Source organism: Amblyraja radiata, chromosome 22, assembly GCF_010909765.2.
Source record: "Amblyraja radiata isolate CabotCenter1 chromosome 22, sAmbRad1.1.pri, whole genome shotgun sequence".
NCBI lineage: Eukaryota > Metazoa > Chordata > Chondrichthyes > Rajiformes > Rajidae > Amblyraja > Amblyraja radiata.
Window position 1 is genome coordinate 11,578,606 of NC_045977.1, and position 16,690 is coordinate 11,595,295.

At 45.7% G+C, this 16,690-nt stretch overlaps 1 protein-coding gene across 1 annotated transcript; it reads left to right on the forward strand.

Annotated features, from left to right (window-relative positions):
* The first annotated feature begins 11,904 nt into the window (after positions 1 to 11,904).
* socs1 (suppressor of cytokine signaling 1) lies at positions 11,905 to 14,605 on the forward strand. Its single transcript, XM_033040403.1, has 2 exons — positions 11,905 to 12,547; positions 13,626 to 14,605. Exon 2 carries the CDS (start codon positions 13,698 to 13,700, stop codon positions 14,331 to 14,333), a length of 636 nt encoding a protein of 211 aa, XP_032896294.1. The 5' UTR covers positions 11,905 to 12,547; positions 13,626 to 13,697; the 3' UTR covers positions 14,334 to 14,605.
* The last annotated feature ends 2,085 nt before the right edge of the window (positions 14,606 to 16,690 follow it).

Here is a 16,690-nt window from a genome sequence, read left to right on the forward strand (position 1 = left end):
CTTGTTCCGATATTTCACATGATATAATTGTTACCAAGGTGATCAGATGATCTAAAACAGTTTTCTTCAGTGCGTTGCTATGTTGTCTTCTCTGTGGGGGACTAGACATGGACTCATCGGGTTTTTCCAAGGTCTCACAGTCAGCTGCGGGAAGCACCCCCGGGGAACAAAGATGGATGGGCAGGGAGAGGATGTCGGTTCGCTGGCCGATCCACACCTCCAAGGATGCCAACAGCTGGAGGCCCGTAGCAGCCTTGGAACAACTACAGAACGGACTGGACTTTGAAAATGGCACCAAAAACCTGGTGCCTTTTGCATGGGGCACAGTTGACTATTGATGTACAATTTGCTAATCGTTGGATGTTCTTAGGCAAGGCAATACTCTATTGGACTTTGTAAGAAAATAATTTCACTGTGCGTTCGCACAGCTGACAGTAAAAGCACCATTGAAACCAATGAAACCATTAATTTTTCCACCTGAATTTTTACCACAGTTTCACTTTCCACAGCCGCTGTCCTGACTGCAGAGTGTTTCCAGCATGTTCTGCTTTGATTTCAGGTAGCATGCATCTGCACATTTTTGTTGCTCAAACAGTATCCTTCTTTAACATTAGGATTCTCTGATTGTATCTGTTAGATGGAAAGATTTGCACTTCTGAAGCATCTTTCTTGACACCTCAAAGAGTTTCACAACTAATGAGAAGAAAACAAAGTACTTGAGGAACTCAGCAGGTCAGGCAGCATCTATGGAGGGAAATCGATGATATCATTGGTCTTGTGTATCGATTTTAAGACCAATTAAATATGTTTGAAGTGCAGCCACCTTTATAATGTAGGAAATGCAACAACTTATATTTACAAAGCAAGAACAAGAGGACAAAGGTTTTAGGTAAAGGGGGAAAGTTTTAATAGGAACCTGAGGGCAACGTTTTGGCACAAAGGATGGTAGATATCTGTAAAGAGCTGCCAGATGAGGTAGTTGAGGCAGGTACCATCACAATGTTTAAAAAACATTTGGACAGGTACATGGAGAGGATAGATTTAGGAGGAAGCATGAGGGTAGGCAGGTGGGACTAGTGTATATGGGATATGTTGGTCAGGGTGGGACTAGTGCAGATGGGGTATGTTGGTCAGGGTGGGAACAGTGTAGATGGGGTATGTTGGTCAGGGTGGGACTAGTGTAGATGGGGTATGTTGGTCAGGGTGGGACTAGTGTAGATGGGGTATGTTGGTCAGGGTGGGACTAGTGTAGTTGGGGTGTGTTGGTCCGGGTGGGACTAGTGCAGATGGGGTATGTTGGTCAGGGTGGGACTAGTGTAGATGGGGTATGTTGGTCAGGGTGGGACTAGTGTAGATGGGGTATGTTGGTCAGGGTGGGCAAGTTGGCCTGTTTCTATGCCATATGACTCTAAGATCCTACAAACAACAATTTGATCCATGCCTCCTTTTTCCAGACCAGAGCCTCAATTTTTCTCCATATCCAGGGTTCCTTACTCCTATCTGTCTTGCCTTTCACTCTAACAGGAATGTCTTGCCTTTCACTCTAACAGGAATGTCTTGCCTTTCACTCTAACAAGAATGTCTTGCCTTTCACTCTAACAGGAATGTCTTGCCTTTCACTCTAACAGGAATGTCTTGCCTTTCACTCTAACAGGAACATACAGTCCTTGAACTCTCACTATCGCACTTTTAAAAGCACCCACAAACATTTAAGAGTCCCCAATCAACTTTTGAAAGTTCCCGTATGATATCATCAAAGTTGGTCTTGCCCCATTTTACAACTTTAACTTGTTGGCCCCATGCTGTCCTTATTTATAATGATTTTGAAGCTAACACTGTGGTAGCTGGTCCCAAAAGATCTGCTCACTGGCACTTCAGTCATTTGCCCTGATCAATTCCCTTAGAGGCTTTGCTCTCTCCCTTGTAGGGCCCTCTACATATTGCTTGAAGAAACTCTCCTGAACACACTTGACAAATTCCACCCCGCTTAAGCCCTTGGTGCTTCGGCAGTCGCAGTCTACATTAGGAAAATTAATCTCACCTACTATAGCAACCCTGCTGGTCTTGCAGATGTCTGGAGTCTCCCAACATATTTATTCTCCTAATTCCCACTGACTATTTTGGAGCCTACAGTTCGATATCAATAAGGTGATCATCCCCTTTCCATTTCTCCACCTATATAGCCTCACTGGATGATCCTTCAGTAATGTCATCTGGGACTAAGGCTGTGATATTCTCCATAACCTGTAACACAACTCCCCCTCCTCTTTTACCCCCACCTCTATCTCGCCATGGTAGACAAAAGTGCTGGTGAAACTCAGCAGGTGCAGCAGCATCTATGAAGCGAAGGAAATAGGCAACGTTTCGGGCCGAAACCCTTCTTAGTTGCCAGTCAAGTCCTTCCCTTAGCCAGGTTTCTGCAATAACTTCCCACTAGCATGTACCTATTCAAGCCGAGTCTGTCTGCCTTACCTGTGAGACCTCCAGCATTGAAATACAAATGCAATTTAACCCCGCAGTCTTTCACTCTTCCTGCCGTGCTCCTGCCTGTCCTGTCCATTGAGCTTGCTGTCATTGACTTCTGTGCCTATTTCCAGCCTTCCTCCTGCCTCACTCATTTAATCCCTGACAATCTCGTTTAATTCATTTTCTTAGTCTTCAAAATATTGCCATTGGTCCATTTGCATCCGCCTACAGGAGTATACATGGCCCTAGGTTTCATACCTCTGTCAAAGGAGGTCACTCAGATAATGCAGCACTTCCTCAGTACTGATTAGCCCAGATTATGTGCACAGATAGATGTCTGGACTTCAACCGCACGCCAGCTGACTCAGACATGAACACCACCCACAGAATCTAACTAAGGCTGGAGAGCTCTTGGAGTCATAACTATGACTAAAACTCCGAATTAGAAGCCTCTGCAAAATGCTGAAATGAAACATCCACCTATTTCCATGCACACTAGAAGTGGCAGGAACGTGGAGGTGTGGGTGATCACGGTGTGGGTGGGATTGGGGAAGTGTGGACACAGGAGCGAGCTGAGATTGCAATAGTGAAAAAGGGTATGTGTGAGTTTGTATGTGTGGGATGTGCCTGTCAGATGGTGCAGGTGTATATATATCTGAATGTACATGATTTACAGGTATGTATCAATATGTATGTTTATCTGTTTGTGTGTGCATGCATGCGAGTGAGTATATGGACATACACAAGTACATAGATTTGTGTGTGAGTGAAAGGGACAGGTATTTGTATGTTTATTTGTTACTAGTGATGCCCACATATGAATGAATGAGTGAATGAATGAATGGGTGAATGAATACTTTATAGTCACATGTGACAAGTCACAGTGAAATTCTTTGCTTACATACCAAAGGTATGCAAATAGTCACCACCTAAAGGGCGCTAACAAAGTTACAAAGTACCCGCCCCAGATCCCCCTCTGTTCTCCCCCCTCCCCCTCCCTCACAGCGGTCCCCCCACACCAGGCCCTACTTTGTTCCTTCCCCCAGTAGCTGCGTTCTCACTCCCACATGGTCCGTCCTCATCCGTCGGTCGGCCTCTCCTATATGGTCACCGCACCAACCTCTCCAGCATCACCGCCGGGTCGTCTCCAGAAACCTCAGTGCCTTCGACCCCGGCTCCAGCCACAGGCTCCGCCCACCCAGGCGCCATCTTCAAACTAGGCCGAAGAAGGGTCTCGACCCGAAACGTCACCCATTCCTTCTCTTAGGAAATGCTGAGTTACTCCAGCATTTTGTGTCTATCACTTGTATCCTATAGCTGGATAGCGGGACCCCGTACAGGTGAATGGATGTGTGAGAAAGCAAATGGGGGAATTGACAGTAGCCAACATGTCTTTCAGATTTGCTGGGATGCCAGGCACCATAAGGTCATAAGTGATAGGAGCAGACGTACGCCATTCGGCCCATCAAGTCTACACCACCATTCAATCATGGCTGATCTATCTCTTCCTCATTCTTACCTCATTCTCCTGCCTTCTCCCCTTAACCCCTGTCACTCTCACTAATCAAGAAACTATCCATTTGTGCCTTATAAATCTCTATTGGCTAGTCCACCACAGTCTTCTGTGGCAACAAATTCCACAGATTCACCACCCTCTGACGAAAAAGATTCATCCTCAGCTCCTTCCTAAAGGAACGTCCTTTAATTCTGAGGCTATGCCCTCAGTATACATGTAAATTGTCCCTGGTGTGTGTAGGATAGTGTTAATGTACGGGTATCGCTGGTCGATGCCGACCCGGAGGGCAAAAGGGCCAATTTCCGCGCTGTTTCTCTAAACTAAACTAAACTTGACATCAACACAGTTTTAGACTGGGTGTCCTAGACTCTCCCACCAGGGTAAAACCAAAGCAACAATAGGGAGAACGTGCAAACTCCACACAGAGAGCAGCCACGGAATCCCAGGTCAGTCCCTTCCACTCCCCCCTCCCCTCCCCCAGCCCACCCTTGCCCCAGTCCGCATACCTGCTCCAATGTTGTGATCATCAGTGCGGCCTGTAACAGCCTACTGATAGCAGTCTGCTGAGAAGCTGGCAAGGGGGACAAGTTGTCAGCAGTGTGTACACACATGGAGTTATCCTCGCCTCACCCTCAGTCACACAGGGTCCAAGTTTGGCTATTAACTCATGATTAACCTTTACATCATCTCTACAATCGCTTATTTTGATCTTGGTTAATATGTTCAACACAACTCCCACGGACTAAACTAGAAGAATCATCTAAACTTTACACTCACCTACACCCTTATTTCATTTGTGGGAAAGAAGTGCTGCCCAAACAAATGGAACCTCCCCTTCTCCACCTTGTTGCTCAGTCGTTTGCCCGACTCATTCTGCCCGAAATCACAAGTAACACGCACTCTCACATATATCTGCTTGCGCACACACACACTAACACTCACACGCACACTAACACACACACACTAACACACACACACACACACACACACTAACACACACACACTAACACACACACACACACTAACACACACACACTAACACCCACACACACTAACACACACACACTAACACACACACGTTCATATATGCAGTCTCACACAAATACACATTCACATGTGCACACACTCATACACACATTCATATATACACAAACACATACTCATGCAAACACATTCACATGCACACACAATCACACCTACACACCCATATTCACATACACACACACAAACGAAAAGGCGTACATGCGTTCCCACACACTCAGACATATAGATGTGTACGCACAAACACAATCACTGAAACGCACACATTCACACACACACACACACACACACACACACACACACACACACACACACACACACACACACACACACATTCACACGTGCACTCTTACACAATCACGCATTCACACACAAACAAAAATCTGTACAAGTATTCATATACAGACATACACAGACATATACACACACAGACGTATAGACACACAGATAAACATACTCACACACATTCACCACACATTCACACACACATACACACACACATACACACATGTTCACATACACATAACGATAAACGCACACATTCATGCAGAGACATATAGACTCAGACAGATGGACACACACGCAAACATACTCACACCGCCCCACACACACATTTATCTGAAATACCAGTACAAGTCTCGTGTAGATTCCTTTTCTGCTGTATTTTGGGAAGAGTGAATGGTGGAAATGTCATTGGTAAAAGTTCCAGATAAAAGCGCAAAAGCAAAATACTGTGATCGCTGGAAATCTGAAATAAAAACCAAACTGCTGAGAATACTCAGCAGGACAGCCAGCGAACGCGGAGAGAGAAAAATAAGAGCCAGTTATTTCAGGTCAGAAATAAACAAAAGGAAGGGAGCTATAACAGGATTATTTCAGCAGGGATTAGGTAGGAGGGGTTAAGGAAGCTGAAGTAACTCAGTGCAATGTTTAATATTGTAATCCAGGCAGCTCAAAGATATTGCATTCATGCCAACCTTCCACACTTCAGCCCCAAACCCGGCCTGTGATCCCCACACAAAGCCACGATGCCACGGGCCATTTCCCCAGTTCAGCCAAACTGGCAAATCTGTTTACTGTCTCACTTTTTAAGAAAGGGGGGGGAGTGAAAACGGGGAATTAAAGACCAGTTAGACATTAAAACATCTGATTTTAGATGATCAGCTATGATCATATTGAACGGCGATGCTGGCTCTTGCACCTATTTTTCTTTTCTTTTTTTTTTCTTTTCTTTTTTAATAGAAAGAGTGAGGATAGTAGTGGAGTGTAGTCCGCAGTAGTTGGTGTTAAGTGAATGATAATTGTTAAGTAGACTGTGTGCTTGAAAATGTGAAAAGAATAGAAGAGAAAAAAGGCCCCACAGAAAAGGGGGGCCTTAAGAAAAGAAAAAGAAAATAAGTAAGGAGCACCTACTTTTCTATGTTTCAGTGTACCACTGCTATACACTTGAACTGTATCTGAGATGCTTGTCTAATTATGTATCTAAGTGCTTATGTATAGTGACACTTGTACTGAACTGTCTACAAAAATGAATTTCACAGTACCTCGGTACATGTGACAAATAAAGTGTAATACCATCGGTCACTGAGTCGATTCATGGTAACTACAGCTTGCTGTTTCTACCATTTCCAGGATGAATCGTTGCGAACTTGGACAGTAACTGAGAGTCATAGAGTGATACAGTGTGGAAAGGCCCTTCGGCCCAACTTGCCCACACCGGCCGACATGTCCCAGCTACATTAATTCCACCTGCCTGCGCTTAAGTTTAAGTTTAAGTTTATTTGTATAGGGACAGTGCATATTAATAAACATTTACATGTAATACGCAAGATTGTAGCCAGTAGCTAATTTCCATCTTTAGTCCCTCTGGTAAACAAGGTAAACACATCACAACACAATCAATCAATAAGAAACTGTCTAATCCATGTACCTGTCTAACATTGGGATAGTCAAGAGCTGGCCATGAACATTGGCTGAGCCTCATTGATATCTCTGTGGCCAGGATGGCTCCTTGCAAGGACACGGTCCAGTTTAGTCGTATAAGCCGGGGCCAGTCATTGAGGAGTCAGGCCCAACTGAAGAGGAGAGGGGAAATGATAGAGGAGTGGGTTACTCCAGCTTTTTGTGTCTATCTTCGGTTTAAACCAGCATCTGCAGTTCCTTCCTACACATTTCACCCTCTCCACTGTGAAATCTCCTCAAGGTATGTTTACTATGAAGAAGTTCTCCTCCTCTCTCCGACAAGAGTTCTGCAACATCATCTCTCACTGCACCCCCTCTGTGATGCATTCATTGTTCTATATCTCTCTACATCATCATCTATATCTCTCGTTTCCCTTATCCCTAACCAGTCTGACCCAAAACGTCACCCATTCCTTCTCTCCAGAGATGCTGCCTGTCCCGCTGACTTACTCCAGCATTTTGTGTCTATCTCCGGGGAGTGTGAATGTGCAGCTCTGGGCTGCATTATGTAAAGAAGATAGACACAGAGTGCTGGAGTGACTCAACGGGTCAGGCAGCATCTCTGGAGAAAAAGGATGGGCAATGTTTCGGGTCAGGAGCCTTCTTCAGTTCTCCAGAAATGCTGCCTGACCTGTTGAGTTACTCATTGGGACCTCATTGAAACTTACCGAATAGTGAAAGGCTTGGATAGAGTGGATGTGGAGAGGATATTTCCACTAATGGGAGAGTCTAGGACCAGAGGTGATAGCCTCAGAATTAAAGGAGGTTCCTTTAAGAAGATGAAGAGGAATTTCTTTAGTCAGAGGGTGGTGATTCTGTGGAATTCTTTGCCACAGAAGGCTGTGGAGCAGTCAATAGGTCATTTTACCGCAGAGCCAGATAGATTCTTGATTAGTATGGGTGTCAAGGGTTATGGGGTGAAGGCAGGAAAATAGGGTTAGGAGGGAGAGATAGATCTGCCATTATTGAATGGTGGAGTAGACTTGATGGGCCGAATGGCCTAATTCTATTCCTATCACTTATGACCTTATGACCTTAAGTCCCAAACTGAATATCCATTGTAAGAGATGGACACAAAGTGCTGGGGTAACTCGACATGTCAGGCAGCATCTGGGTGATGGGTGATGTTTCGAGCGACATTGCATTGTAAGCTCCTGTTGTTGAGTTTGATTGGGAGGTAAACAGCATCAACAAGGTCCAGATAGAACGATGTCCATGATGTTGTCTGAAGAGTCCCGACTTGTCATGTTGCCTATCCATGTTCCCCAGAGATGCTGCCTGACCTGATGAGTTACTCAAGCACCTTATATATTTTTTGGTAAACCAGCTTCTACAGTTCCTTGCATCCACACTTGCTGGCCTTAAACTTGAAAGACAAAGAGGTGTAAATGTGAGCTCAGAGCTACAGTTGATGATTCACTGCATTGAATCAGCTGCAACACCTCAATTCAGTCAAAGAGTGGGTGTGGCAGAAGGCGGGTGATCTGTGTTTTTTCACTCCAGTCCAAAATGAAATGACTACCTCTAAATTGACGTCATAGGAACATGCCTGTAAGAAAATGCTATTCTGATCCAGCATTCAACACCCTACTAAGCAGAGTTAAGGAATCAAGAATGAAAGGACATAATGAAAGGTTTAAGGTGAGCGGGGAGTTTTAATAGAGACCTAAGGGGCAACTTTTTCACACAAAGGGTGGTGGGTTTATGGAACGAATTGTCAGATGAATTACTTGAGGCATCTATAATAACAACATTTAACAGACATTTGGACAAGGAATAGGAAAGATTTAGAGGGATATGGGGAAAATTGAAGTGGTTGAGTTGGGGCAGGCATCCTGGTCAGCATGGGCAAGTTGAGCTGAAGGGCTTGTTTCCTCATTGTTTGACTCGATGACCATACCCCACCTTGGATTCTTAACCCTTACCATCCCATGCCTACAACATTCTTGCAAATGCAGCTAATAATTGCAGCTGATATATTCTCAACAGTGATAAAATAGAACATGTTGGAAATACTTAGCAGGTCAGGCAGCAGAGAAAGAAGCAATGTCAACATCTCAGAGTGCAGACTTCTCAACTGCCCATGCATCCTGCAAACAGGCCCCTTGGCCCAACATGCCCACACCGACTAAGATCCCCTAACTACACTCGCCCCACCTACTTGTGCTTGGCCCATATCCTTCAACCTTTCCTGTCCATGTTCCTTCACAGTATTATCACAGTTATGATCCAGATGTCAAACTGAGGCCAAATCAGTGGATATTTTTAAGGCAGATATTGGCAGATTTCGTGATTAGAATGGGTGTCAGGGGTTATGGGGAGAAGGCATGAGAATGGGGTTGAGAGGGAAAGATAGATCATCCGTGATTGAATGGCGGAGTAGATGATGGGCCGAATGGCCTAATTCTGCTCCTATAAATATATGAACTTACGATGGATTTATTGGAGATTTGTACACCTTAGTGCAGCAGTACCGTTGACCGGTTTAAAATGATTGAATCATGGCAGCCACAGCGACAGATGGCATGAGGCATCTCAAGCAACCAGCGCTGTGCTGGAATGCTCAGGGTTGATGTCAGTGTGGTTCACACGTTCAGGAAACCATGAAACAATGTTGCAGAACTCACATGTCCTGCCCCGTAGTTTATTTACTGTGTGTCAGGGTGGATTTACTGAAAACGAACCACAGTCTACATCGGTGGCGCGCATGCAGACCTCAACGATTAGAGAGGTGAGAAAACAGCGCTATCATTCTATAATATCAACCAACTCCATCAACGCGGGCCCTGGAAAATATCCCAGCTCATCCCCAGCGACCCTACGGTTAGTCAATCTGCAACCTGTAACGGGACGAAGAAATGAGTTTGATTCACAGAAATGGAAGGGGGTGGGAGGGTCGGCTGCGAGGATCACACTGGTGACACCGCCTTGCTTTTTGTATAATAGAGGTCTGATATTTTTGCAGTTCCATTGATGTGGTGGCACTTCCCCGAAATCTGAACTGCGCATCACTCAGTCTAAAGGAGGTCAGAAACCGATTCCAGGAAACCCACAACCACCTTTCCTGAACTTGGTTGTCAAAACCTTTGAGCTGAAACCTCGCTCTGGTTTCAAGTGTAAAGAGGGCGCCCCAGAGACCGGCCTCGCCGCCGATCACGTCAACCTCTTCGCCCCACTGCTCGGAGAGGTGGGTCGCTTTGAAACGCTCAACATTTTTAAAGGTGAACGAACTCCCTCCAACGGAACGATCACAAACTAAAACTGTACATGCAAAAAGCTGGAGTCACTCAGCATCCCTGGAGAAAAGGAATAGGTGGCGTTTCGGGTCGAGACCCTTCCTCAGACACGCCTATTCCTTCTATCCAGAGATGCTGCCTCAAGCCTGACTCGCTATGTTACTCCAGCTTTTCGTGCAGCTTCGGTTTAAGGCAGCATCTGCAGTTCCTTCCTACACACTGGATGGATCTACGCTGCACACTCGGCTTACTGGAAGGCTGTTTTCGACACTGTGATTGGGTGTATCTCACAGATCGATCTAACATGATAAGTGGTAATCTTTCTCAATCACTTCTTTTCCAGGCATTTCACGTTAACAGTTTTATTTTAAAAGGCGGTGGCTTTAAAAGGAAGCAATTATTCTTCAAAAAGCACCTGGCTTCGAAACATAGATAGCATTTAAAACAGTCCGCCTGGGGCCATTCCCACAGGGACCGCCGGTACTTTATAAGTGCAAACACATTTCCAATGAAACTAAAACACGAGGCTGACAAAAACAGCTCAAGCTTCCAGGAGCAGCGCTGAGGGAAATGGTGGCAGAATCCTCTCTGTGTGGCCTGGAGAAAGACTGGGCAATATTGACCACGACTTCTGTTTTAAAACAGATTTTTTCCCCCCAAAAACAAACTTTATTCAGAATGTGAAAAATATATATATACCGAACATTGAAGGAAGAATGTTATTGTGTGGGAAGGATGCTGGTTTACACCGAAGATGGATACTAAATGCTGGAGTTACTCAGCGGGGTGGGCGGCATCTCTGGGTAGAAGGAATGACCGAGTCTGAAGAAGGGTCTCGACCCGAAATGTCACCCATTCCTTCTCTCCAGAGATGTTGCCTGTCCCGCTGAGTTACTCCAGCATTTTGCGTGCATCTTCGAAGAATTTCGATATTATGTCTGGGACATATGACAATAAAACACTCTTGACAAAGTGCAGATAGTCCTGCGATCATCTCCTCGTTTATGCGTTCACTGGTTGTCTGAAGAAGGGTCTCGACCCGAAATGTCACCCACTCCTTCTCTCCAGAGATGCTGCCTGTCCCGCTGAGTTACTCCAGCATGTTGTGTCTATCACTGGTGTGATAGCGGTAGTGGCGTTGGCAAAATGCTATAGATATTGGAGCGACAGCCTGGTTTGTAAAGGCAGAGCAGCGACTGCCAGGCCCGATACTAATGATACCAACGCAGGCAGGGCAGTCCCCTCCTCTGCCTCCCGTCAATCCCACCTCCAATATCGATCCTGAGAGTAGTGTGTTCGCTCTGCCCGTAAACCAGAGGCGCTGCAGATGCCGGGCAAGCGGCCCGCTCCCCGCTCTCCCTTCCCGACCCAGGAAGCGGTAAACGCCGACCGCCACCGACAAGGAAATGTTTCACACCAGTAACCAGAAACCCAGGTGTTGCCGGCTCAACGGAGGAATGAAAGATCTTGTTCTGCTCAATAGCTGAGCCCCAGCTCCCCGTGTCTCCCCGGCCAATCTCAGACCTTTTCTATCGGTCTGTTTCTCTCTATTCCCCCTCCATATTCTCTCTCTCCCTCTCTCTCTGTTCACCATCCACACTCTCTTCTTCCCACGTTCTCCGGAGATGCTGCCTGACCTGCTGAGTAAATCCAGTACTTCTTTGTAAACCAGCATCTGCAGTTCCTTGTGTCTGCACTGTTTCAGTCTCTGAGAATAACTGGCTCTGCTTCTCCCTCTCTCTGTTTCTCTTCCTGTCAACTCAATTCTGTCCATATCTCGCTGTCTAATTCTCTCCGAGTCTCTCTCTATCTCCTCCGTCGTACCGTATTGCAATCCTTTAGCCCCAGCGCCGAGTCGCAGCTCCACGTCTCCGTGTGTGCTTTAAAAAAAAAGGCTCTTGCTCTCTGAGTAAGAGTTCCAGTGAACAACACATATTTCTTAGAACTGCGGAGAAGTGAAACCGAAAGTGAGAAATGTGCGCGACAGGACTGGTCGCTTGGAAGCAGGTGATTTCCTTGAACAGGGGGAGGTGATAAAAACCGAGCGAGATGTCAGCTCGCACTCCAGAACTGATCTAACAAGAGGCAATGAACGTATCCACTTCCCCGGAGCCCTGTAAACGTGTGAGGGAACGCGGTGCTATCAATCTCACACACACTCCACAACTCAGGCTGCTCAGTACAACTGGCACCCACCGACTTACAAGCCGCTCGCCGCTGCTACGCATTGCCCAAGCGAACGGATTTTCTCCCCGCCTCGTCCTCTCAACAGGACGCTTGGAAGCTTTAATTTAAGTTCCCCGCAAACCCGAATCTGATGCATAAGGTAAGAACGACGCAGTTAACTGTGGGGTTTTTTTTTTTAAAGCTTACCCTGCAATGGTGTGAGAAATGACGAGTTTCATTCTGTTACCGTTGTTTTTTTTGTGGACACTTGGCAATGGCATGTATTGTGAAGATATCAGTGTTACAATGATAGTTGCAACGCGGAGAGATAGTGAAAGCCCGTAGTTTAAGGCTTGCTGGTGACATCTGGATTGGTATTCACGGCGTCGTTAAAATCTGTTCATCATCAGCACTGGCTTCTTTAGTTTTCGATCTGAAAAAAGGTGCCTTTGTGACTGGGTCTCTCGTTAACTCCACACTCGGATCTGAGGCTTCACATCCCCGCGGGTCAGGCAGGTGCTTAGTAGCGGCATGTGTCTCAGGGTTTAAGACATCTCGCTCTCTGTTACACAGCGAGAGGGGGTAGCGAGGGCCCGCTGAGTTGGAGGTGCGATAAGTGAGTTGCTTCGCCTTTACAGACTCGGCCACATCAGAAAGCGTTGTGCAACATCTGTGCCGAGATGGGATTGGTGACCAGGTCAGGTAGCACTTGTGGAGAGAGAGAGAGACCGGTCCTCGGCCAAGATACTTATTTGTGGGGGTGATGGTAACTGCTTTAAGGGATCTGCCCCCAGGATTTGTTGCATTCCTGGTTCCCTGCGATTCCCAAGATTGGTGCTGGTGAAAGGTCACACTGGCTGCATCACTCTCTCCAAGGATACTGCCCGACCTTCTGAGCATCGCTAACATATTCTTTTGTTGTCGTTTGCTCGTTTCCAATGTGGCTTTAGATTGAAAGGGCTACCCGAGACCATCAGGCTGGGGGATAGAGGGAAGGGGGCAGGCACATGGGGAACCCGACACTATGAGTAAGATGCCCAGATGAGTTACAGCGTGATCGGTATGTAGATCAGGAAGTTACAGATGGATCTTTCACAGAGATATCAGTATCAGAATAAATTGCACTTTTGATATTAGTTTCTCCTTCAATGATACGAGAATCACTTATTTTACTGGTAGATTTTTGTTTTCATTGTTTGGCACATTTACTGGAACTGACTGACTCATCTTTCTTACAGGGCTGGTGATTATCTGCATTGGGTTGGATCCTCTAGCTATGGGAGACCACCGAAGATCGCCCATGCTATAGGATGGTGGCTGATCGCAACCTGATTGACAGAGCAGCCGATGCCAGAGACCAACTGGAGCCTCAGGTACTGGAAGTGTTGGAGCATGATGATGGAGCTCAGCAGCCCGACCTTGAACACCAGCCAGCGAGAGCCCGTCCCAGAAGCCGTCAGATGGAAACACACTTCAAAATCTTCCGATCTGAGTCGGACTTCCACATTGTCACCAGGACTTGGAGATACCTGGAGGACAGTGGCTTCTATTGGGGCCCCATGTCAGTGGAGGTGGCTCACAACAAACTCAAGTCTGAACCCGTGGGAACGTTTCTTGTTCGGGACAGCAGACAGAAGGATTACCTTTTCTCTCTCAGTGTCAAGACTGCCAATGCTCCCATCAGTTTCAGGATTCAGTTTCAGGATGGCCTCTTTGGTTTGGATGGTAGCCACGAGCAGTTCAGCTGTGTCATGAAGTTGATCGAGCATTTCATGACTTCGCCTAGGAAGCTTCTCTCGAAACCTCTCAGAAAAGTCAGACTGCGGTCCCTGCAGGGAATCTGCCGGGCCAGGATTATCGAGTCGTCCGGGAGAGAGAACATTGAGCAGCTCCCCTTAAACCACATCCTGAGGGATTATCTGAAAACGTTCCCTTTTCGGATATGAAAGAGCAGCATTACCCTCCCCCTCCCCCCACCCAGACATGTGAAGAGAAGGGGGCATCAAAAATCACCAGGATTTTATGCTCAGTCCTGTTTGTGGGATTTCTCTTTTGTAGCATTGTGTTTTTGTTTTGGAGAAAACTTGAACCATTTCATGACTGTTTACAGACACAGAAAATGTTTACACTATGTGGGGCCTGTGACCCATTGATTATTTTCTGCCATGCAGAGTTACAATACATTTCTTTTTGTAATAAAACAAAATATATTGTGGAACTTTTAAAATGATGCTTCTGTTGGGATATTTTTAATCTGCCACTGTTCCTTCACCAATGCTGTTGGCCTGTTGTTGAAGGCAAATCTCCAGCTTGGAATTCTTACGAGAGTTACTAATTTAATTTAACACACATGCAAGTAAAAATACATCGTCATTGTGGCGAAAGACACATGCAGCTCCAGGGCGCGTGCTCTTTTAAGGCCAATTTTTCTACTGCGACAGGATCCTTCAGTTGGAAAATTGGCCACTTTAATTTATTCCATATTGTAATTTATTCAAAATATAGTAGAGATTATGCAAAATATTGCAGTGTCAAATCAGCTGCCCACTGTATTGTGGGATCAAGGATACTTCTTTCAGCTACTCATCATCCATTTGTTCCTAAAACATTACGTGTAGTTTTTAGCTGTAAGAAGTTGTTGACGTCAGAGAGAAATTGAGAGAAAAATACTCTCTCATGTCAAAAAACGTAAGGAGGCCCATTGAAAATACTGTAGATTTGTAACTTATATCCATCAATTCATATCCCATTCTGCCTTAGTGCGGTTAGTCAAGGGCTGGATCCACAAGACTCAAGTTTTTGGAAGAATAAAGTTGACTATCAGGTTGCTCTTCCAGTTCCTGCCACCAGGGGGCATCTGTCCATTGTTTAATATTAAGAAACCAATGGGAATAAAATAATGTCCCAATATAATAGTTATTCTTAGTAACTTTAAATATGATGTTTCAAATTTAGCAGCGGCTTAAGCAACTATTTAATTGGAAATATTAAAAGGAATAATATGGGACGTATACTTTTATAAGGTGGAATCAATCTTGTAACATTCCCAATTTGTATATCGATATTAATGCATAATTGTACAACAAGCCAGCTCGTCAAGGTATGCCTACTTTGAAGAATTCTCCTCCTCCCTCCGGAGACAATTTCACAACCTCCTCTCTAACTGCTCCCCCTCTGTGATTCCCCCTTCCCTCCAACTCTACGATGTGTATCTTCTGTGGTCACCGCTAAAATGGTCGTCCAAGAGCTGTGTATGGTCATGTTGGCTACACATAGTCCACCTAAAAGAGATATTGCTATAAAAGATGTCGGTGGTACACAGCAGGCCTCAGAACATAGTGTAGTTAATTATTGTCACGTGTACCGAGATACTTTGAAAATCTTGTTTTGTTATCTAGTCAACTCATACAATACATGAATACAATGATGCCCAAGTAAAAGATGGAAATGATTGTAAGTAGATCCTCTTCAGGGACAGCATGGCAGAGAGTGACCACATTCCAGCGATATCTTGCAACTTTCTAGCCTCTGAATAGTCTGATTTGGCTTAAGGAGATATGCAATTTCTTATTGTGTAGGAAGGAACCGCAGATGCTGCTTTACACCGAAGATAGACACAGAATACTGGAGTAACTCGGCGGGTCAGGCAGCATCTCTGGAGAAAAGGAATAGGTGATGTTTTGGGTTGAGAATCTTCTTCAGACTGAGAGTTAGGGGAGAGGGGAAATAGAAAAGGTACAGAATCGATTACCGATTACCAAAGAGCCCACAATGGTCCATTGTTGGCTGTTAAGGAGGTGATAACGAGGGGATACGAACACTAAAACTAGCAGGATGACTAGGGTCAGGGAGGGATGGAGAGCGAGGGTATTCAAGGGTTACTTGAAATTAGAGATATCAATATCTCATACTGATGGGTAGTGAATTGCCCATGCAAAATATGAGGTGCTGTTCCTCCAATTTGCGTACGGCCTAACTCTGACAGTGGAGGAGGCCCAGGACAGAAAGGTCAGTATGGGAATTGGAAGGGGAGTTGCAATATTTGGCAACTGGGAGATTGCGAATGCCAAGGTGGACTGAGTGTAGGTGTTCAGTGGAAGCATAGTCCAGTCTGCGCTTGGTCTTGCCGATATACAGGAGTTCGCACATAGAACAACGGATACTGGGACATTCCTTATTTCCTCACTTTAAGATTCAGTGTCCTGGTGGCACTGGATCGATGGCCTGGCCCAGCGCGATGCTCCAACGCTGCTCTGTGCAGCTGCTCCAGGCTGCACTCAATCTGCTCACTCACCCGGCTGCA